Source organism: Hyperolius riggenbachi, chromosome 10, assembly GCF_040937935.1.
Source record: "Hyperolius riggenbachi isolate aHypRig1 chromosome 10, aHypRig1.pri, whole genome shotgun sequence".
NCBI classification, from domain to species: domain Eukaryota; kingdom Metazoa; phylum Chordata; class Amphibia; order Anura; family Hyperoliidae; genus Hyperolius; species Hyperolius riggenbachi.
This window is the reverse complement of record NC_090655.1, coordinates 271,485,800-271,511,098: the sequence shown is the minus strand read 5'-3', so window position 1 is coordinate 271,511,098 and position 25,299 is coordinate 271,485,800. Positions and strand designations below refer to the sequence as shown.

Sequence of the window (25,299 nt, the reverse complement as noted above, 5' to 3'; positions counted from 1 at the left end):
TTTCCCATAGGCATTCATTGGAGTCACTTTTTCTGCATCCAATCTGCGTCCAATGTGTGTATAGTGGAAACGGGCCCTAAGGCTCATTCGAACTCCTTTGGGTCGCGCGCGAGCCAGAAGACACCGCCGGAGGGATGCCGCCAGAGGATATCTGCTGTGCAGTCCCACTGCTCGCCCGGACCACGCCGGAGACGCCGCTGGACTTGCCGCTGGAAGGTAAGGATGTTACACTTAGTAATAATTCAGTCACATCACAGAGACAAGAGACGATGTATATGGAATATAGCCATGTCCCTCCAGTGCCGGCATCTCACCTTCCTAGTAATAATTCAGTCACATCACAGAGACAAGAGAAGATGTAAATGGAATATAGCCATGTCCCTCCAGTGCTGGCATCTCACCTTCCTAGTAATAATTCACATCACAGAGACAAGAGAAGATGTATATGGAATATAGCCATGTCCCCCCCAGTGCTGGCATCTCACCTTCCTAGTAATATTTCACATCACAGAGACAAGAGAAGATGTATATGGAATATAGCCATGTCCCTCCAGTGCCTGCATCTCACCTTCCTAGTAATAATTCAGTCACATCACAGAGACAAGAGAAGATGTATATGGAATATAGCCATGTCCCTCCAGTGCCTGCATCTCACCTTCCTAGTAGTAACTCGCATCACAGAGACGAGAGAAGATGTATATGGAGTATAGCCATGTCCCTCCAGTGCCAGCATCTCGCCTTCTTAGTAATAATTCAGTCACATCACAGAGACAAGAGAAGATGTATATGGAATATAGCCATGTCCCTCCAGGGCCGGCATCTCACCTTCCTGGTAATAACTCACATCACAGAGACGAGAAGATGTATATGGAATATAGCCATGTCCCTCCAGTGCCAGCATCTCACCTTCCTAGTAATAATTCAGTCACATCACAGAGACAAAAGAAGATGTCTATGGAATATAGCCATTAACCCTCTAGTGCTGGCATCTCACCTTCCTAGTAATAACTCACATCACAGAGACAGGAGAAGATGTATATGGAATATAGCCATGTCCCCCCAGTGCTGGCATCTCACCTTCCTAGTAATAATTCAGTTACATCACAGAGACAGGAGAAGATGTATATGAAATATAGCCATGTCCCTCCAGTGCTGGCATCTCACCTTCCTAGTAACAATTCAGTCACATCACAGAGACAAGAGAAGATGTATATGGAATATAGCCATGTCCCTCCAGTGCTGACATCTCACCTTCTGTAACGATCGGTGTAACACAGAGAGGATCTGATTACCGGTGATCTGCAGAATCACTGGGAATATAGATATATACCAGATTATAGATGATCTGCAGTATCACCGATAATCCGATATACCAGCTAACCTCTGGATACCTGAGTCGAATGAGAGTGTTTGGTGCAAACAGTAATATAAAGAGGACTGAGCCTCAGAGCAGTAAGGAGTACTGCCTAATTCCTTCTGGACTCTCCCGGAGGGCGGAGTCAGGCTGAGAGAAGGAACGACAGAACGAGAGTGACACTCAAGAGGGAGTGTCACTACCAGGACTGGGAACCGCCTCTAACAGTAAGGTCGGTTCTCGAAGGTCGGACAAGCCAGGTCGTAAACACACGGACAGATAAAGTACAGATTCAGAAGGCAGAGGCGAGGTCTAAAGTACAGGCAGGGTTCGCCAACAGGGTATCAGAAATATCGAGGTACAAAATCAGAAGGCCGATGCAGAGTCTAAGGACGAGCCGGGGTTCGGCAACAGAGTATCAGAATGACAAAGTACAGGATCAGAGTTCAGGAGAATGGTCAGGCAGGCAGAAGGTCATAACAGATAATCACAATCAAACTAGTACTTTAAACTATCAACAAATCTAGCTAAGTGTAGGATTACAGCTCCAGCTGGTCCCGGCACACTTTCGGATCTGACTCAGGTCTGCGTGCTCCCACGTATGTGTTCGCAACGCCAGACAACCAGCAACTGAACAGCCAGCAGTATATATACACAGCCACTCTCCAGCACCTCCCTAAGTGCTGGACCAATGAGAGGACTCAGAATTGTCAGCTGACCAGCTTGGTTAGCTGACCTACTTCTGGCTGTTATATAAGCTTTGCCTCTGTGCGCGCGCGCGTGTCACTTTGAATCTTGGTGGACTATCAGTCCCAGCCACACCAGTACTGTCTTGCAATGTATCCAGTGAACCGAGCGTGGGAGCCGCCGCACCGCTCACTACACCAGCGGCGGCTTCCCCACGCTCAGCCCCCTTGTCAGGGATACTGCTATGCGGCAAGTTCGCCGCCTCTAATGCGGATTCCGGCGCTTCCAATGCGGATTCCGCCGTTCCCAATGTGGCGGTTTTTCCGCGTTGTGACGCCATGCTGGACGCGGAAACAGCCGCCTCACCCTGAGAAACGGCGGCTTTTCCACGTTTCCTCACACCTTCCTAGTAATAATTCACATCACAGAGACAAGAGGAGATGTATATGTAATATAGCCATGTCCCTCCAGTGCCGGCATCTCACCTTCCTAGTAATAATTCAGTCACATCACAGAGACAAGAGAAGATGTATATGGAATATAGCTATGTCCCTCCAGTGCTGGCATCTCACCTTCCTAGTAATAATTCAGTCACATCACAGAGACAAGAGAAGTTGTATATGGAATATAGCCATGTCCCTCCAGTGCCGGCATCTCACCTTCCCAGTAATAATTCAGTCACATCACAGAGACAAGAGAAGATGTATATGGAATATAGCCATGTCCCTCCAGTACCGGCATCTCACCTTCCCAGTAATAATTCAGTCACATCACAGAGGCAAGAGAAGATGTATATGGAATATAGCCATTTCCCTCCAGTACCGGCATCTCACCTTCCCAGTAATAATTCAGTCACATCACAGAGACAAGAGAAGATGTATATGGAATATAGCCATGTCACTCCAGTGCTGGCATCTCACCTTCTTAGTAATAATTCAGTCACATCACAGAGACAAGAGAAGATGTATATGGAATATAGCCATGTCCCTCCAGTGCTGGCATCTCACCTTCCTAGTAATAACTCACATTACAGAGACAAGAGAAGATGTATATGGAATATAGCCATGTCCCTCCAGTGCCGGCATCTCACCTTCCTAGTAATAATTCAGTCACATCACAGAGACAAGAGAAGATGTATATGGAGTATAGCCATGGCCCTCCAGTGCCGGCATCTCACCTTCCTAGTAATAATTCAGTCACATCACAGAGACAAGAGAAGATGTATATGGAATATAGCCATGTCCCTCCAGTGCCGGCATCTCACCTTCCTAGTAATAATTCAGTCCCATCACAGAGATGTGATCATTACCGTGTATATGGAATATAGCCATGTCCCTGCAGTGCTGGCTTTCCCCTGTAGCCCTGTTTCCCTTGCCCCTAGCATTGCCATATTACCCCGCAGTGTAGCCATATCCCCCCCCCTCTCCTTTTAATGTCCCCCTGAGGCACAACTGCCTGTCTATACTGGGGAGGGAGCTACCTAATACTGGAGGAACATTTGGTTAGCTAATCTCTAATTGGATTATTTTTTTTTAAATGGGAAAATACTTTTTTTTTTTTTTTTTTTTTTACTAGACTTATTTAGTCTGACTACCTGGAGGTGAGTCCACCACTTCCTCCCTTTTAAGCTGTTTTTAGTGTATTTTATCCTTTGTTGGTACCTCTGTTATCCTGATCATTGATGCCTATTGATATCCGCCCCTCTTTTTACACTACAGAGAGTGACTTTTTACCCTGAGAGGTGTCAGGTCTGCTCTCTCCAGCTGCCTATACAGTGGTTGGCTTTTGGGGTAACCTATGTGTGTGAGTATTACTCTTGTCAAGCTTATAATCAATATCATCCACTAGCACTGCACACTACATTATATCGGGCTCTCGGTCACTCCTCCTCAGTTGTTGCCTTACATCTGCTACCTACACCGGGGCGGCCCAATCTCAGGGGGGACACTATGTAATCTCTGCTTCTAGTGGTGGAGAGCCTTGTCCCGGCCCTGGTAGTGGTCCTCTCACTTCCCCTCCAGAATAGATCAGTTAGGAGGTTGGAGATATGATTGATGTCCTTATGTTTAATGATAATGGGAGGGACTGAAGCAGGTGAAGGTCTCGCTGTATAAAGCATAAGGGGGTACACACATTTAATTGTAATTGGACAATCTTACCCCTTCCATGTAGTATGAGAGCTGCCTGCACAATCTGTTAAGAGTATTTAAAAATATGTTTGTCCTTATATTACCTGAATGTGGTCAAATTTGGCCAATCAATACTGGGTGTGTGTAAGTCTTCCAAATACTGGCAAATGAACCAGATTCATCACTGTGTTACCAATGGCTGGAGTGACACAGACTTTATATAGCGAGAGATGTGTGACTGTTATACCAGGTAATGGGGGAATGTTTAGTGATATGAAGGGTGTGAGCAGAATCCAGGCGCATACATCTGTAAGGAGAGCTTATGTTATCAGTGACTGGCTTTATATGGCTGAGAAGTGGCTGATGGGAATGTTATACCAGGTAATGGGGGAATGTTTAGTGATATGAAGGGTGTGAGCAGAATCCAGGCGCATACATCTGTAAGGAGAGCTTATGTTATCAGTGACTGGCTTTATATGGCTGAGAAGTGGCTGATGGGAATGTTATACCAGGTAATGGGGGAATGTGTAGTGATATGAAGGGTGTGAGCAGAATCCAGGCGCATACATCTGTAAGGAGAGCTTATGTTATCAGTGACTGGCTTTATATGGCTGAGAAGTGGCTGATGGGAATGTTATACCAGGTAATGGGGGAATGTTTAGTGATATGAAGGGTGTGAGCAGAATCCCGGCACATACATCTGTAAGGAGAGCTTATGTTATCAGTGACTGGCTTTATATGGCTGAGAAGTGGCTGATGGGAATGTTATACCAGGTAATGGGGGGATGGTTAGTGATATGAAGGGTGTGAGCAGAATCCAGGCGCGTACATCTCTCAGGAGAGAGCTTCTGTTATCAGTGACTGGCTTTATATGGCTGAGAAGTGGCTGATGGGAATGTTATACCAGGTAATGGGGGAATGTTTAGTGATATGAAGGGTGTGAGCAGAATCCAGGCGCATACATCTGTAAGGAGAGCTTCTGTTATCAGTGACTGGCTTTATATGGCTGAGAAGTGGCTGATGGGAATGTTATACCAGGTAATGGGGGGATGGTTAGTGATATGAAGGGTATGAGCAGAATCCAGGCGCATACATCTGTAAGGAGAGCTTATGTTATCAGTGACCGGCTTTATATGGCTGAGAAGTGGCTGATGGGAATGTTATACCAGGTAATGGGGGAATGTTTAGTGATATGAAGGGTGTGAGCAGAATCCAGCCGCATACATCTCTCAGGAGAGAGCTTGCAGGGAGTAGTAGAGTTTTATTGTAGGGCAGTCGCCTTTATTCCTGAGAATGGTACAAAGTATCTATATGGTGGATTAGGTTAGATAATTGCCCCTCAGGGATGGAGACATAGAGAGGAATATAATCTGTGAATAGTGCGGAGTGGAGCTGTGACTGGACGATCCTGTATGCCATGGAATACTGAGCCCAGAAGATCCTCGAGGCGCAGCTGCCATCTTGTGTGGCTGGATAGTGTACTGGTAACTGGGCACTGCCTTTGACATGGGAGAGCAGGGTTGGAATCCTGGCTAGGGTCAGAATCTATTCAGTAAGGAGTGCTTAGGCAAGACTCCCTAACACTGCAGGGTGGACCCTTGTGCTCACCCTTAGTGGCTGCAGCCTTTGAGTACTTTGAGCCCGACAGGAGAAAAAGTGCTATACAAATGTCAGTATTATTATTATTATCTTCAGCTGATGTTTCTCATATTTGCTTACTCTCAGTTTTACCATATTTCTCTTTTTTCCACTTTGTTTCTCTTATTTCTTATGCTATAAATCATGCATCTAAATACACCTGTTATCATCTGTGGTTATTACTGCAGTCACAGGAGGTCTATGTTTATCCCAGCCGTTATGGAAGGCCGGCCTGTATCTCTTCCTTTTTCCTAGCAGCTGGTCATAGCAGCAGTCACTAATGCCGGCAGCCAATAATATGCTGTACAATCAGGTTGTTGCAGATCAGTGGAGGTCTCAGGAAGGGAGGTTCTGAAGGAGCAGGATCTGTCCATTGTGTCCATTTCCATAAGATAGTCCCACTGGATGACCATACTGAATGTGCAGCATACCACAGCTTATGGTATATAATCACCCCCTAGCAAATTATGTTATTTTATGTGCTCTGTTTATTACTGCTAATATCTTACTACAATACTATGTTATCCTTTTCAGAACTAAGATCTGAGCTCAGAGAAGAAGAGCCGTATGCGAGGAGTGATCAGCAGTCTATAGAGGAGGGTGGCATGATGAGGACAATTAAAGAGGAAGAAGAGACATTTGTGAGGAGTGATCAGCGGTCTGCAGAGGAGGGTGGCATGATGAGGGCAATTAAAGAGGAAGAAGAAGAGCCGTATGTGAGGAGTGATCAGCAGTCTATGGAGGAGGGTGACATGATGAGGGCAATTAAAGAGGAAAAAGAAGAGACATATGTGAGGAGTGATCAGCAGTCTATGGAGGAGGGTGACATGATGAGGGCAATTAAAGAGGAAGAAGAAGAGACATTTGTGAGGAATGATCAGCAGTCTATGGAGGAGGGGGACATGATGAGGGCAATTAAAAAGGAAGAAGAGACGTATGAGGGAAGTGATCAGAAATCTATGGAGGAGGCTTATGTGATGAGGACAAAGAAAGAGGAAGAAGAAGAGACATATGTGAGGAGTGATCAGCGGTCTGCAGAGGGGGGTGACATGATGGGGACAACTATGGAGAAGGATCCTCTTACAGAGAGCAGAAAAGGTGAGTGATCAGCATTAATATGTGTTTGGCTGCAGCTGATAGAGAATATATTCACATGCACTGTTACACTGCACACCTCTCACCTGGCTGCTGTACAGTATGTGGAAGGCCTCTCCTTACACACAGAGATAATGGCTGCAGCTGATAGAGAATATAGTCACATGCACTGTTACACTGCACACCTCTCACCTTGCTGCTGTACTGTATGGGGAAGGCCTCTCCTTACACACAGAGATAATGGCTGCAGCTGATAGAGAATATAGTCACATGCACTGTTACACTGCACACCTCTCACCTTGCTGCTGTACTGTATGTGGAAGGCCTCTCCTTACACACAGAGATAATGGCTGCAGCTGACAGAGAATATAGTCACATGCACTGTTACACTGCACACCTCTCACCTGGCTGCTGTACTGTATGGGGAAGGCCTCTCCTTACACACAGAGATAATGGCTGCAGCTGATAGAGAATATAGTCACATGCACTGTTACACTGCACACCTCTCACCTTGCTGCTGTACAGTATGTGGAAGGCCTCTCCTTACACACAGAGATCATGGCTGCAGCTGATAGAGAATATAGTCACATGCACTGTTACACTGCACACCTCTCACCTGGCTGCTGTACTGTATGTGAAAGGCCTCTCCTTACACACAGAGATAATGGCTGCAGCTGATAGAGAATATAGTCACATGCACTGTTACACTGCACACCTCTCACCTTGCTGCTGCACTGTATAGGGGAAGGCCTCTCCTTACACACAGAGATAATGGCTGCAGCTGACAGAGAATATATTCACATGCACTGTTACACTGCACACCTCTCACCTTGCTGCTGTACTGTATGGGGAAGGCCTCTCCTTACACACAGAGATAATGGCTGCAGCTGATAGAGAATATAGTTTTATGCACTGTTACACTGCACACCTCTCACCTTGCTGCTGTACTGTATGGGGAAGGCCTCTCCTTACACACAAAGATAATGGCTGCAGCTGATAGAGAATATAGTCACATGCACTGTTACACTGCACACCTCTCACCTTGCTGCTGTACTGTATGGGGAAGGCCTCTCCTTACACACAGAGATAATGGCTGCAGCTGATAGAGAATATAGTCACATGCACTGTTACACTGCACACCTCTCACCTGGCTGCTGTACTGTATGGGGAAGGCCTCTCCTTACACACAGAGATAATGGCTGCAGCTGATAGAGAATATAGTCACATGCACTGTTACACTGCACACCTCTCACCTTGCTGCTGCACTGTATGGGGAAGGCCTCTCCTTACACACAGAGATAATGGCTGCAGCTGATAGAGAATATAGTTTTATGCACTGTTACACTGCACACCTCTCACCTTGCTGCTGTACTGTATGGGGAAGGCCTCTCCTTACACACAGAGATAATGGCTGCAGCTGATAGAGAATATAGTCACATGCACTGTTACACTGCACACCTCTCACCTTGCTGCTGTACTGTATGGGGAAGGCCTCTCCTTACACACAGAGATAATGGCTGCAGCTGATAGAGAATATAGTCACATGCACTGTTACACTGCACACCTCTCACCTAGCTGCTGTACTGTATGTGGAAGGCCTCTCCTTACACACAGAGATAATGGCTGCAGCTGATAGAGAATATAGTCACATGCACTGTTACACTGCACACCTCTCACCTTGCTGCTGTACTGTATGTGGAAGGCCTCTCCTTACACACAATGATAATGGCTGCAGCTGATAGAGAATATAGTCACATGCACTGTTACACTGCACACCTCTCACCTTGCTGCTGTACTGTATGTGGAAGGCCTTTCCTTACACACAGAGATAATGGCTGCAGCTGATAGAGAATATAGTCACATGCACTGTTACACTGCACACCTCTCACCTTGCTGCTGTACTGTATGTGGAAGGCCTCTCCTTACACACAATGATAATGGCTGCAGCTGATAGAGAATATAGTCACATGCACTGTTACACTGCACACCTCTCACCTTGCTGCTGTACTGTATGTGGAAGGCCTCTCCTTACACACAGAGATAATGGCTGCAGCTGATAGAGAATATAGTCACATGCACTGTTACACTGCACACCTCTCACCTTGCTGCTGTACTGTATGTGGAAGGCCTCTCCTTACACACAGAGATAATGGCTGCAGCTGATAGAGAATATAGTCACATGCACTGTTACACTGCACACCTCTCACCTTGCTGCTGTACTGTATGTGGAAGGCCTCTCCTTACACACAGATAATGGCTGCAGCTGATAGAGAATATAGTCACATGCACTGTTACACTGCACACCTCTCACCTTGCTGCTGTACTGTATGGGGAAGGCCTCTCCTTACACACAGAGATAATGGCTGCAGCTGATAGAGAATATAGTCACATGCACTGTTACACTGCACACCTCTCACCTTGCTGCTGTACTGTATGGGGAAGGCCCCTCCTTACACACAGAGATAATGGCTACAGCTGATAGAGAATATAGTCACATGCACTGTTACACTGCACACCTCTCACCTTGCTGCTGCACTGTATGGGGAAGGCCTCTCCTTACACACAGAGATAATGGCTGCAGCTGATAGAGAATATAGTTTTATGCACTGTTACACTGCACACCTCTCACCTTGCTGCTGTACTGTATGGGGAAGGCCTCTCCTTACACACAGAGATAATGGCTGCAGCTGATAGAGAATATAGTCACATGCACTGTTACACTGCACACCTCTCACCTTGCTGCTGTACTGTATGGGGAAGGCCTCTCCTTACACACAGAGATAATGGCTGCAGCTGATAGAGAATATAGTCACATGCACTGTTACACTGCACACCTCTCACCTTGCTGCTGTACTGTATGGGGAAGGCCTCTCCTTACACACAGAGATAATGGCTGCAGCTGATAGAGAATATAGTCACATGCACTGTTACACTGCACACCTCTCACCTTGCTGCTGTACTGTATGGGGAAGGCCTCTCCTTACACACAGAGATAATGGCTGCAGCTGATAGAGAATATAGTCACATGCACTGTTACACTGCACACCTCTCACCTTGCTGCTGTACTGTATGTGGAAGGCCTCTCCTTACACACAGAGATAATGGCTGCAGCTGATAGAGAATATAGTCACATGCACTGTTACACTGCACACCTCTCACCTTGCTGCTGTACTGTATGGGGAAGGCCTCTCCTTACACACAGAGATAATGGCTGCAGCTGATAGAGAATATAGTCACATGCACTGTTACACTGCACACCTCTCACCTTGCTGCTGTACTGTATGGGGAAGGCCTCTCCTTACACACAGAGATAATGGCTGCAGCTGATAGAGAATATAGTCACATGCACTGTTACACTGCACACCTCTCACCTTGCTGCTGTACTGTATGGGGAAGGCCTCTCCTTACACACAGAGATAATGGCTGCAGCTGATAGAGAATATAGTCACATGCACTGTTACACTGCACACCTCTCACCTTGCTGCTGTACTGTATGTGGAAGGCCTTTCCTTACACACAGAGATAATGGCTGCAGCTGATAGAGAATATAGTCACATGCACTGTTACACTGCACACCTCTCACCTTGCTGCTGTACTGTATGTGGAAGGCCTCTCCTTACACACAATGATAATGGCTGCAGCTGATAGAGAATATAGTCACATGCACTGTTACACTGCACACCTCTCACCTTGCTGCTGTACTGTATGTGGAAGGCCTCTCCTTACACACAGAGATAATGGCTGCAGCTGATAGAGAATATAGTCACATGCACTGTTACACTGCACACCTCTCACCTTGCTGCTGTACTGTATGTGGAAGGCCTCTCCTTACACACAGAGATAATGGCTGCAGCTGATAGAGAATATAGTCACATGCACTGTTACACTGCACACCTCTCACCTTGCTGCTGTACTGTATGGGGAAGGCCTCTCCTTACACACAAAAATGGCTAAATGAAAATATTGTAAACACAGAAGCGCCTGGGGCTGTTCATATCCCTGATGTCCTTTTTTTATGATATTGATGATCATCTGAACAATCATGAATCAGATTCAATTTTATTTGGCCAAATAAGTTCACCTGTACAAAGAATTTGACTTTACGGTTACTTAACAGACTGTTATGCTGGGGGGGGGGGGGGTCATACTTTCCGACTATCCAGAACAACAAGGCTAAGAGCTGGATAATGGAAGAGGCTACACAGGCTGCCCAGAGCAACTGCAGCTCTGGGCCTCTGATAAGACGCAATGACAGTGCATGCGATGTTGCGCTGCTCTTGCGATAGCAAACATTCAGACAGATACAAGACAGACTGGAGTGAGGTAGCCAATAGCAACCACAGCAATGGCTACCTCGCAAGGAAAGGACAGAATCGCCAGGCAATAGCAAAGTCAAAAGGCAGGCAAACGTAATACACAGACCAATATACAATAGATATAATTTCCTAGCGTATTACAATTTATAGCTATCAATTAAACTACAAACGACTGACTAACATATGTATATATCGGCGATGAACCAATATATAACATAAGCAAAGAACACTGGCTAGGATCAGGAGCAATACAGCGAACGAGACTAGGCAATACAGAATCTCTATACTAGAAGGAGTACGTCTATATGTCCCCGTGGGAAATACATAAACGTAGCTCCACAGGATAACTGAACTAAGACAAGGAATATATTTAGCAATATCAAGGGACCCAGTAACAGCCTAGACAGAGCTGAAACTATGATGGGCCGGGGCCTAACAAGAGAGGCAGGCTTTTATGCTGGCATCAGCCAATGGATGCAAGCATGCAAATCTCAACACAGCTGAATGGTAATCATTCAATCCTAAGCTGGCTTGAATACCATCTAGCTAGCTGAACGACCATCATAACAAATGCATGCAGTACTATGCAAGAACATGCATGCAGGAAATCCAGGGCTATCTGGCTGCAGTACAGCTGTAGTAAACCATTGGTGGAATAATGACAGCATTCTGAGCTGTCCAGAACTGCAGAGCAATTGCAAATGACAATGTGACTCATTGCGAATGCACAACCGAATGCAGACTGACAAGCCAGAACTGTACATTTTCGGCTCCACCTGCAATGGACAGAACATGTCACATGAGGAATCCTAACACAGACACAGATGAAATACAAGGAGAGACAGTATAGATATTACAAGTCAAGGACCGTATATAAGTTATAGTGGTAGTAAACATGGTGAGAAGCGTTCATTTTCAGTTCTATGCTGTAATGCTTTCCAGTCCTAGCAGCCCTAGCGTGGTTCTGCATAAAGCATGGCTTCTGCCTGAGGGAAGGAGCTGTTCTGTGCCTGGAAGTCTTTGTTGTGACTGACTGGTATCTCACTCCTGAAGGCATAAGCTGGAGGATGGATTGAGCAGGGTGAGAGGCTATCTTGGTCGCTCTCTTTCTCCACCTGCTAGCATAAAGATCCTGCATGGAAGGTAAGCTGCAGCCAATTATTCTTTCTGCTGATTGGATGATGCGCTGCAGTCTCACCTTTTTCTCATACGGAGCATGAGCCGAACAGTCATAGTTGATGTTGTGATGGATTTGGTGATTGCAGTAAAGACCTGCAGCATTATTTTTGTAGTAGGCAAAATGTATTCAGCTGCCATAGGTGGTACATCCTCTCTTGCACTTTCTTGATAGTGACTTTGTTATCCCATTTAAAGTTGTTAGAGATTAAGGACCCATGAAATTTGAATGCCTCTACTTGGGTCTCTTTAGATGCATGTCTGATTATGAGGAGATATTATCATCCCCATGGGCTGAAGAACATTAAATTTCAAGTTGTTGTTACTGCACCAGGAAGCTAGTCTAACCTTCTGTCTCCTGATGGTGAAGAAATTGGTCATCCATTTGCTGATGGATTCAGGTATGCTTAGCTGGGAGAGCTTGCTGTGTGACAGTGATGGTATTATGGTGTTGAATGCAGAGCTGAAAAGCTGAAATCCACAGATAGAATTCTGTCATAGGTTCCTGAGGAGTCCAGATGCTCTAGTAAATAATGAAGACACATGCTTACAGCATCATCTGTAGACTTATTTCACCTATAAGCAAATTGCAGAGAGTCCATCGGGGGGTCTGTGATGGATTTCAGATAAGCTATTATCCCTTTTTCAAATGATTTTATGACCAATGATGCAACAGCAACTGGCCTATAGTCATTTATACATATACATTTTGATTTTTTGTTTTTAAACTGGGACAATGGTTGAGCTGTTACAGGCACGTAAGAAGGCAGGTGACTGTTCAGAGTTCCATCTGCAGGTGAGCCAAAGAAATGCAGTTCCCAATATGAGGTGAGACATCTGCTGGTGGATAGCGGAAGTCCATGCAAATGTTACCCAGTGCTGCCACCAGCAGGCTACTAACAGCTCAGGTCATAACACCAGGGTTTGTCATTGTAACTGATACATTTTTTTTTTTTAGTTTGAATACAGGTCTCTCCACAACAAATAATTCATGTTTTCACAGCATCAGTATATTTAGATCGCTGGTGGAGTCTTTGAATATGTTCCAGTCTATTGAATCAAAGCAGCTCATTTTTTTACCTGTGGACACTACAGGTTTGGCAGCTTTTAGTCTCTGTATGTTGGGATGGGCCGTATCACAGCATGATCAGAGTTCCCCAGAGCTGCTCTGCAGACAGAGTGATAAGAGTCCTTAATAGTAGTGTAACAGTGATCAGGTGTTTTACCTCCTCTAGTTGCTTGTAATTTGGAAGTTCTCTGTTTAGGTTGGCACTGTTGAAGTCCTCTAGAATGATGAGAAAATAATCAGGGTGTCCCCTCTCCACCTCGGTGATCTGATCTGTGAGTACCTGGAGTGCAGGCTGCATGCATGTTTGTGGAGGGATGTACACAGCAACCAGAATAAATGAAGAAAGCTCACGGGGTGAATAGGAAGGTCTGCAGTTTATGAAGAGTGTTCCCAGCCCAGCCGAGCATGGCCTCCTAATAACTGTGACATCCTTACACCACTTATCATTGATATAGAAACGGAGCCCTCCTCCTTTGCCAGAAATAAGCGGGTCCTGGTCAGATGTATAGAGTGTAAATCCATTAATCTGCAGAGGATTGTCTGAAATCAGCTCAGACAGCCAGGTCTCTGTGAAGCAAAGAGCAGCAGAGAGGTAAAAGTCCTTCTTAGTCCTGATCAGTAGTTGAAGCTCATCTAGTTTGTTGTATATTGACCTGACATTAGAGAATATGATTCCAGGTAGCGGTGAACACAGTCCTCTATGCCAAAACTGCACCTGGATCCTGGAGAGCTTGCCTCTTCTTCTAAGCCTCACTGCCTGATTCAGCACTGTAGCTCCAATGGTCAGATTCCCCAGAAGGCTAAGAATAGATGAAATATCCAGGGGTAGATCAGGTACAGCTGAGTCCTGAATGCTCAGTATTTGTTCGCAGGGGAAGGTTATCCGGGTTGGGTTGCACAAGGCAATATTAAAAAACAAAAAGACATAGCAACTTGCCGAGGCTGCCATCTCCAGGCTCCTCCTCCTCCACAGCCCAGTGGGTGGGTACAGTGCCTTGCAAAAGTATTCACCCCCCCCCCCCCCTTCCAACCTGTAATTTTGTTTCCTAATATTATTTTATGTGATGGATCTGCACAAAATAGCCTAAGTGGCTTAAGTGAATGAGAAATTATGTACCAACATGGAATTATCAGCCGCTCACTGACCATCTATAATGATAATTGTTCCTCCCCTCAGAATTCTCTAACAGGAAGTGATATTTCTCTATTTGCAGGGCGGAGTCCCGGCATCAGGAACCTCTCAGAGACTCGTCTCTCTGTATCCACAGACTGTACAACGGATGGTGATGTCACTGGACAAGAGTCTCCTGCAGATATCCTGGTGACCCCAAATATTCCCCCAGCCTCCGCTCACCTGGCTAACCCAGAGGGGTCTCATACCCAGCACAGCTCTCCCCCTGCTGGAGGATTTCATTCCTGTTCCTTGTGTGGGAAATGTTTTGTTCAGAAAACAAGTCTTGTCAGACATGAGAGAATTCACACTGGTGAGGAGCCCTATTCATGTGATGAGTGTGGGAAATGTTTTGTGCTGAAATCACAGCTTGTTGTACATGAGAGATCACACGGCAGAGAGAAGCCTTTTTCATGTGCTGAGTGTGGGAAATGTTTTTCACGTAAAACATATCTTGTCATACATGAGAGAACTCACACTGGTGAGAAGCCCTATTCATGTGCAGAGTGTGGGAAATGTTTTGGAGATAAAGGAACGCTTGTCGTACATGAAAGATCTCACACTGGTGAGAAGCCCTATTCATGTGCTGAGTGTGGGAAATGTTTTTTACGTAAAACATATCTTGTCATACATGAGAGAACTCACACTGGTGAGAAGCCCTATTCATGTGTTGAATGTGGGAAATGTTTTGCGCGTAAATCATATCTTATCACACACAAGAGATCTCACACTGGTGAAAGGCCCTATTCATGTGCTGAGTGTGGGAAATGTTTTTTTCATAAATCAGGTCTAGTCATTCATGAGAGAACTCACACTGGTGAGAAGCCCTATTCATGTGCTGAGTGCGGGAAATGTTTTGCACAGAAATCATATCTTGTCGAACATGTGAGATATCACACTTGTGAGAAGCTCTATTCATGTGCTGAGTGCGGCAAATGTTTTGCACTTAAATCGTATCTTGTCAAACATGAAAGATCACACACCGGTGAGAAGCCCTATTCATGTGCTGAGTGTGGGAAATGTTTTAGTGATAAAAGAAACCTTGTGATCCATGAGAGATCTCACACTGGTGAGAAGCCCTATTCATGTGCTGAGTGTGGGAAATGTTTTGCACGGAAATCGAATCTTGACGTACATAAGAGATCACATACTGGTGAGAAGCCCTATTCATGTGCTGAGTGTGGGAAATGTTTTACACAGAAATCAGACCTTGTCAAACATGAGAGATCACACACTGGTGAGAAGCCCTATTTATGTGCTGAATGTGGGAAATGGTTTAGTGATAAAAGAAAGCTTGTGATACATGAGAGATCTCACACTGGTGGTAAGTAAAGAGCAGGAAAACATAGCTTCACCTTCATTGAACCTGAACTAGCCACAGCATACTGCTCTCCATCTCCCCCAGAGGATGGAGAGAGGAGTGCAGCAGCCAATAACAGGCTGCTACTGAGAGCATCTCCAGACCATATTGTTACACAGCCAGAGCATTTTTTGTGAGAAAAAAACAGGGAACACCAAGAGCCCCAATAGTGTAATTCGTACTGGACAAGGTGGCAATAAGTTTGTATTGCTAGATACTCACAAGTCAGGGTCACCAGCAGGCAACCACTGTAAAGGCAGGTGGGGAGATTGTCCTGACCCCACTCAGGATTAAGAAGTCGCTCTCTGTAGACAGGAAGGAAGGGTAGCAACCCTCCACCAAGGGTGGACTCAAAATTGTATACAATGAACAGAGGTGCCAAAAGTATAAGATTAGATTAAATGAGCTTAAAAACCAACTTAAATGGCAAAATTGAAGGAGGAAGTGGTGGTCTTACCTCCCTCAAGCAGACACGACAATGTGTCTGCTTGAGGGAAAAAGAAATGCAACCTGCTTGAGGAAAAAGAAATGCAACGCGTTTCGCAGGTTCAACCCCGCTTCATCAGGCAATATAGGGAGAAGTATCAAACAATCTGCACAGAGGCGCTTAATTTGAATCCTTGTGCAGATTGTTTGATACTCCTCCCTATATTGCCTGATGAAGCGGGGTTGAACCTGCGAAACGCGTTGCATTTCTTTTTGGAGTTCCTAATAAATGTGTTTGACTGTCTGAATCGCAGTCGTTGTCGTGTCTGCTTGAGGGAGGTAAGACCACCACTTCCTCCTTCAATTTTGCCATTTAAGTTGGTTTTTAAGCTCATTTAATCTAATCTTATACTTTTGGCGCCTCTGTTCATTGTATACAATTTTTTGTGAGAAACTCAGCTTTTGAATGCATTTCATTGCTCTATCACTGTATTTGATTCTTGTCTATAGCTGGCCAAATAGTGATTTACTGTGCTGCGCAGTGCAGGCAGGCAGGCATTTGTTCACTGATTTTAACGCTCTATTATTGTTTTTCATACTTCGTATTTGTAGACAGGGCTTTTCAGTACTTGCGCCATCTGCCCATTTTTTGTATTTTTTCATTTCTGTGTGTTAAAAAAAATCAATAAATAAAGGCCCCTGTTATATTCCGTCTGTCCCCACACACATATTGTTGACAGTAAAAAGCAGCACACTTTCCACCTTCTAATCTTGTGTATAGAGAATGTCTGGCAGGAGCTGAGGCAGGAGAGGGAGTGCCATTGCAGCCGCCGCTTCTGGGACTGGTACACCGCTAGCAAGAGGGCGCTCAGCTGTAGGGGATGCAGCAGAGAGATGTCCAGCAGCAGCACAGCGGGTGGCACCCATTTTCAGCACCTTGGGTCGCCGTGTGGCCATTCAGGAGAGGCAGGCTGAGGTAGTGGTGGAGATGAGGGTGGAGGAAGTTGGGCTCGGGCGATCACAACCAGATTTTGAAGATGGGGGGGGCTGTGTCTGGCAGGACTGTCCTAATGTGCCTGAGGTCACATGTCAGGCAGGGGCAGGTCCAGCAGTGGGCGTGGAAGCCAAGCACCACCATCAGCAGCACCACCACGCAACCCCCAACCAGAGGGAGAGCCGCCACACCCTTTTCAGACCATAGGGGGTGTTTACGCCCTAATATGGAATTTTTTCTATTTGTCAACCCTGAATGCAAGCTATGCAGTGTGTAACGCCTGCAAAAAAAACCTTGAGCTGTGTGTGCAACGCGGCCAAGATGGGTACCTCATCCCTCCAGAGCCAGTGCCAGAATGATTTTGCAGAGGGGGTGGTCAGAGCAGGAGACGCACCGCACGAAATTTAGCAGCATCATCATCGTCGTCGTCCCTCCCTCATGGTCACCAAGCCGCCGCAACACGAAAAAGGCATTTTTTTTCCTCCAGTGCACCCTTGGCAGCTAATGCCACAGACATTGAGGCTGGTGAGGGCAGCCAGTCCTCATTGGCCTCCTCTGCTCCCTCCTCAGCTTCCCCTGCAGGACATCGGCAGACCCTGCTGAGCGACAGCTTTCATGGTTTGACCAAGCCTCTGCCTCCTGGCCACAGGCACATCCAGAAGCTGAACGGCTTGCTGGCCCGGGCCAGTGTTCCCAGCTCCTTTTGTACTCCCTGGTGCAGGAGGGGAGTGATATGCACGTGCTGCTCTAGTTTGTGAACCGAGAGTGGCGAATCCCCAGCCGCCACTACTTTTCCAGGACCGTGTGTCAGAAAATCATATTAATGCAGGGAAATAATCCCCATCTTGCTTTAAGCTGATTATATATGTTTTAAAATGTTTTGCAGATTATTTGAGTTAATTTCATGATTTTATGATTATAAGTAGAGATGGCCCGAACGGTTCACTGGCGAACGGTTCCAGGCGAACTTTGGGTGGTTCGCCTGCGAAGGCGAACTTTCCCAGAAGTTCGGTTCACCCCCATAATGCTCCATTAAGGTAAACTTTGACCCTCTACATCACAGTCAGCAGGCACATTGTCACCAATCAGACTACACTCACTCCTGGAGCCCCACCCCCCCTTATAAAAGGCAAGGTTCTCCAGCCGTTTTACTCACTCGTCTGCCTACAGTAATTAGTTAAGGGACAGCTGCTGACAGACTCTGCTAGGGAGAGCTTAGTTAGGCTTGTTAGCTTGCTCCTGGCTGATTGTTATTCCTTATATTGCACCCCACAACAGATCCATCCTCCCTCTCTCCCTCCTCCTCCTCTGGAGGAGGGTCTTGTCTTCCAGGGAATTGTAGGATTTCAAAAGCCAGCTCACATACATTGGCCGGGAATCAAACCTAGGTCTAGTGCTTGGTAGGCAGCTCTCCTCACTGCTATACCACCACCACTACTACATGCTGAAGCCAGCCTAGCATGTACCAATATGATATATCCAAGAGAAAAATGAGCTTGCTTAGGGATTTGTAGGATGTCAAAAGCCGACTCACATACATTGGCCAGGAATCGAACCCAGGCCTACCACTTAACCTAACCATTATACCACCAACACAACACACTACAATGCTACATGCTGAAGCCAGCCTAGCATGTACCACTGTGATATATCCAAGAGAAAAATGAGCTTGCTTAGGGATTTGTAGGATGTCAAAAGCCGACTCACATACATTGGCCAGGAATCGAACCCAGGCCTACCACTTAACCTAACCATTATACCACCAACACAACACACTACAATGCTACATGCTGAAGCCAGCCTAGCATGTACCACTGTGATATATCCAAGAGAAAAATGAGCTTGCTTAGGGATTTGTAGGATGTCAAAAGCCATCTCACATATATTGGCAAGGAATTGAACCCAGGTCAACTGCTTGGAGGGCAGCTATGCTCACCACTATTCCACCAACACTACAGGCTGAAGTCAGCCTAGCTGGCCTGGGAAGGATGAAAAGCTAGGTGGCCATGCAACCATTCCTGCTAACCTAAAGCTTACTTGTGTCTTGCAACACAAACTTTACCAAATCCAATGCTCCATCTGGGGAAGCTTCTCTGTTTTTTTTTTTTTTAAGTGTGGTGTCACAGCTCACTCATCTCTTCAACTACAAGAAAGGCCCAGGAGTAGTCTTAGCTACCGTAATATCTATGTTACGGCAGGGCCCTTATTACACTTTCTCTTACAGGGCTATGGAAACCGTTTTGCCCATGCGATTAAAGCGAGGTGCAAAAATGAAATCATGCCTAGCAGAGGTTGGTTTTGATCCATCAACCTCTGGGTTATGGGCCCAGCACACTTCTGCTGCGCCACTCTGCAGTCTGCTTACATTTGTATACAATCTTCAAGTTTAAGAAGGGTACATTAGTTGAAATAGTTACACTACAATCTATGTTACAGCAAGACCCTAATGACACTTTCTCTTAAGGGGCTATGGTGTCCCTGGTTTGCCTGCTGAACAGGGTGAAGAGGGAGAGGCAGCCCTGGAACAGCAGGATCTGGAGCACTTGGCAGCACAGTCCACCTCACAGCAGGAGGAGGAGGCTGACGACTTTCATGTCTCCATCCACCGCCGAGTGCCGCACAAGGGGGTTGCAGGAGTGGACTTGTGCGAAGACTGCAGGAAGCATTCCCCCAGCCTTCCACCCCCACTCTTGCTGTTCTGCCATCCCAACAACAGGTGCCTGTGGCCACCAGCAGCATCAGCATCTGGCGCCCCGGAGATCTGCTGAGCCTAACAAAGAGCCTGAATGCAGTGGAGCTGCCCAGAACAGAGGTGCCAGCCACAGCATCCTCCTCCAACCAGCACCAGTAACTGACCCGCATGGTGTCTGACGACATGGGGTCCTTCAATGGGCTTGACACAGACAGCCCAGTGGACCCCATGGAGTACTGAGTCAAGAGACTGGAGGTCTGGAGGGAGCTTGCCCAGTGCGCCCTGGAAGTCCTGTCCTGCCCCTCTTCCAGTGTCCTCTCCAAGAGATGCTTCAGTACGGCCGGTGGCGTGGTCACCGTCACTCGCCTTCCTTAAAATGAACCAGGCTTGTGTGGAAGGTGAGTTCCTGGCCCTTACTATCAGCCACAGGGGGACATGAAGTGGCTGGGAATTGCCTGCCTTTCCAACGCAAGTTAGAACCTACTAGTAATTGGCGGAAAACAACAAAGGAGAGGATTGGCTATTGGGTGCATGAAAATCAATAAATACTTTATTAGTAAATTTTATACAAAAGACTAGGACTAAAGTGCATAATACTAATGTGAATTTAAAAAACAATAATATATATTGCAACTTCACCAAATATTGCCGCTGGACACTCCAGATCCCTATAATGACAATGGGGCTGCAGTCCCCAAACAAAAAAGGAAAAAGGGTCCTTATATGCTGGATATTAAGCTGGTTATAGGAAGAAAGCATGTATGAAAAAATTATTGTAATGAACAGCCTCTTGTGTCTTTTGCTGGAGAGTTATATTCATGCAGTTACAGCCCCCACTCATCTGGGCTGAAGTGATGACATTGAATCTGAAGCAGGTTATTGGGGTTAGTGATGCTTGTTGGAATCCACAGAGCTGTACCCCCCACTCACAGGGGCAGCAAATGGACAGGAAAAAGTTAGTAATGCAAGCAGCCTGTCATGCTGTTAATAAGAGGTGAAGCTGCAAGCAGATGATGGTTGAATGTGCATAGCATAGCATGTAGCTGTTTTTAAAGCCAAGCACTGTGACACATAGCAATGAAAGGTATAGAGGCAAAGCAATATGATATCAGCAGAAATCCAAAGCTAGGAATCCAACAACAACAGTATTCAACAGCCGCCCAAAGCACTGGTGCAGTGGTAGAAATGTTCCTTGCAAAGAGGCATAAAGTTCCAAAGTCGGAAGAGCAATTCTGCCCCCAATCAGAGATTCATACATGCAGTTGGTATAGTTACCAGTCCAGCTTAAGTGAAAACAAAGTCCAGGTATGATGGCAAGTAAAGGTCCCAGGCGGCAGGTGGCGGAGTTAACTCGCTGTGAAATAGCCTGACATGTTTCGCTGTTTTCTAACGGCCTTCTCAAAGGCAGACAGCGGGAAGCGTGTTAAATTTATAGGACTTGATGTGATACATCGGCACCCTAGAGGAGGGAATGTCAATAGAGCTTTACTCCAGTTGGAGTCCCGTTGGATCTTCAATCTTGGATCGGGTTTTTCTCCCACAGTAGGCTTGATGATAAGCTAAATCCCTCAGCTGCTCTCCTTCCGACCCCCCTTTCTCTGTATATGTCCATCTGGCTGCTCTTTAACCCACTTGCCTGTACGGGTGGCTTGTCCCCCCGGATTTCTTCCTTACTGTCACTTTATTACTGCCCATTCAGTATTGTGGAGATGTGATTTTCAAACATATCCACCGGTCATCCTACTGTTACGGCTGTGCATACACTCTGTATTTTATAGGATATGTGTATAGGTTTGTTTATATACAGTAAATGGCGGCTATTGGGTTTTACTTTATATGCCGCCTTGCCTGTTATTATGTGTATTATATTTAAATCACACTTTTTTCTTTTGTTTTCTTTTTTGTAAGATATACTGTATTTTCGCCGGCTCTCCCCGGCCCGCCCCCCCCCCCCCCCCCCCCGCCCTGGCCCGCCCTCCCTATCTGACGGCACGTCACTTCAGACATACGCCGGATGAATTCGCTTCCGGCCTTGTAATTGCGCTCCAGTGACGCGGTCACATGGGAGCACGCGGGGGGCGTGGCTGGGGCTTGGGAGGAGCACGGCCAGTACAAGAACTTTGTTTTCACTTAAGCTGGACTGGTAACTATACCAACTGCATGTATGAATCTCTGATTGGGGGCAGAATTGCTCTTCCGACTTTGGAACTTTATGCCTCTTTGCAAGGAACATTTCTACCACTGCACCAGTGCTTTGGGCGGCTGTTGAATACTGTTGTTGTTGGATTCCTAGCTTTGGATTTTTGCTGATATCATATTGCTTTGCCTCTATACCTTTCATTGCTATGTGTCACAGTGCTTGGCTTTAAAAACAGCTACATGCTATGCTATGCACATTCAACCATCATCTGCTTGCAGCTTCACCTCTTATTAACAGCATGACAGGCTGCTTGCATTACTAACTTTTTCCTGTCCATTTGCTGCCCCTGTGAGTGGGGGGTACAGCTCTGTGGATTCCAACAAGCATCACTAACCCCAATAACCTGCTTCAGATTCAATGTCATCACTTCAGCCCAGATGATTGGGGGCTGTAACTGCATGAACTGCATGAATATAACTCTCCAGCAAAGGACACAGGAGGCTGTTCATTACAATAATTTTTTCATACATGCTTTCTTCCTATAACCAGCTTAATATCCAGCATATAAGGACCCTTTTTTCCTTTCTTGTTTGGGGACTGCAGCCCCATTGTCATTATAGGGATCTGGAGTGTCCAGCGGCAATATTTGGCGAAGTTGCAATATATATTATTGTTTTTTAAATTCACATTAGTATTATGCACTTTAGTCCTAGTCTTTTGTATAAAATTTACTAATAAAGTATTTATTGATTTTCATGCACCCAATAGCCAATCCTCTCCTTTGTTGTTTTCCATTATTATTATTGGCAGGATGCATGAAAAGCTTCTTGTATTCTAGTGATTATTATTATTTTTCATTGTTCCAATTCAACTTCAGGCTTCCTTTCCGAGTTATTTATTTAATACTAGTAATTGGCCTGGTTCATTTAATTTTTTGCTGTGGTGTCACCCGTCAAGTCCCATAACCTCATATGCTGCTGCTAACACAGGCTGCTCCTCCTGCTGCGGCATTTACCTACGGATGCTTAAATTTTTGGGCAGAATTATCATGTTGTGGTACCACCAGTGAGGTGCCATGGTCTTCTGTGCTGCTGCTGAGTGCTTAGTCCTCCTCCTGCTGCTTCTGCTGATGTTGTAATTCACTACTGCAGTCTGTGTTCCCACCGCCAGGGTCCACGGATGCTTTCATATTTGGGCGGCATTTTCATGCTCCCGTACCACCAATTAGGTGCCATGCCCTTCTGTGCTGCTGCTGACTGCTGATGACACACCTTAGTCGTCTTCCACCTCCTCCTGCTGCTGCAGCTGCCGTTGATGTTGTATTTCCCTACTACAGTCTGTGATCCCACCGAAAGGGAGCACAGCCTAGTCTGCCACCACACCTTACTCCTCCTGCTGCTGCTGCCAGTGTTATCTTTCCCTCCTGCAGTTTGTGTTCCCAACACCAGGGTCCATGGACAACTCTGCTGCCATGTCATTGCTATCGCTGCAAAAAAAAAAAAATTACATAAAAAAACCTCTCTGGGTGTTTTTGTGGCGTCATCCACTCATCCTCCTCCAGTGGTACCACCACCAGGTGCCATTGGGATGCATCACCTGCCTGCATGGTTGTAGTTGGCTAGGGACTCTGTGATTACTTAAAGTTTATTTCCATGTTTACAAAGAGTTATTACTATTATTAATAACTGCATTTAGGGGTTGATTCACTAAACCGTGTTATCAAAGATATCACACCTTATCAAAGATATCACACCTTATCAAAGATATCACACCTTATCAAAGTTAACACGCCTAGTAGAGTACCATAGCGAGTGATATGAACCTGCAGGGGCTCAGGGCAGGAGGAGTGCCATTGCCAATTAGCAGGCATAAGTTCGTAGCGCTCGCTATGCGACCCTGATAAGGCGTGTTAACTTTGATAAGATGTGATATCTTTGATAAGGTGTGATACAGTATTTGTCATGGCACGGTTTAGTTAATCAACCCCTTAACCCCCCTGGTGTTATGATTCTTTCCGGATTTTAGGGTCTAAAAGTGGTACCATTTTTTTCCCCACCCTTTCAGACCCTAAAACCGGGAAAAAATCATACTGCCAGGGAGATCTGCACAGCCCCAGTAATCACTCACCTCCCTGGCTCCAGCGCTGCAGTTATGCCTCCATCCTCCAGGTGGCGCTGCAACTCTAAAGTGAGATTGCCGGCTGTCGTCATGACGACAGTTGGAGATCTCACCAGGAGGAAGCAGAGCCCCGGAGGAGAGGAAGAAAATGGCGTCAGACGTTGGGATACCTGGGAGGTATGTAGAAACTCTGCATAGAGCCTCTGGTGGCTACCCCGAGCAGAGGTCAGGATTACCGCTCTGAGCTGTGGTTTTCCGCCCCGACCCTGGCTCGGGGTTACCGCCAAGGTGGTTAAAGTGATCATTTTTTTACTCAAACTTTAAAATCGATTTTCTCAAAAACTAAATGTTCTTTTTTTTTATTTTATTTTTAAGTTGTAGCCACTTCTCACCTTTATAACCACACAATCACAATGGTGATTGTAGCATGTATGGGAGCTTTACTATTAATGTTAAAGGACAACTCAAGTGAGAGGTATGTGGAGGCTGCCATATTTATTCCCTTTTAATCAATACCAGTTCCCTGGCAACCCTGCTGATCTATTTGGCTGTAGTAGTGGCTGAATCACACCAGAAACAAGCATGCAGATAATCTTGTCAGATCTGACAATAATGTCAGAAACGCCTGATCTGCTGCATGCTTGTTTGGGGCCTATAGCTGAAAGTATTAGAGGCAGAGAATCAGGATAGCCAGGCAACTGGTATTGCTTAAAAGGAAATCAATATGGCAGCCTCCATATACCTCTCACTGAGGTTCTCCTTTGAAGAGAACCTGAACTGAAAATAAAAAGTCAAAATAACCACACACACGTCATACTTATCTCCTGTGTAGTCTACTCCTCAATCTCTTTCTCCTCTCCTGCATCCCATTTGTCCACTGTGATCAATGGATTTCTCCGTCCTCCATTTTAAAAATGGCTATTACCCCATAACA

General features: G+C 45.9%; 1 protein-coding gene across 2 annotated transcripts in view; it reads left to right on the top strand.

The window, feature by feature from the left end:
- LOC137535395 (zinc finger protein 585A-like) overlaps positions 1-25,299 on the top strand; it is an 84,121-nt gene that overhangs the window by 2,373 nt on the left and 56,449 nt on the right. Inside the window, exons 2-3 of one of the 2 annotated variants that reach the window (XM_068257230.1) lie at positions 6,343-6,906; positions 14,679-15,959. In XM_068257230.1, coding sequence (XP_068113331.1) covers positions 6,414-6,906; positions 14,679-15,959 — 1,774 coding nt within the window. In that variant the 5' untranslated portion in view covers positions 6,343-6,413. Of the gene's footprint in view, positions 1-6,342; positions 6,907-12,768; positions 12,797-14,678; positions 15,960-25,299 lie in introns of those variants that run through there. The other variant, XM_068257229.1, reaches the window with a different exon arrangement.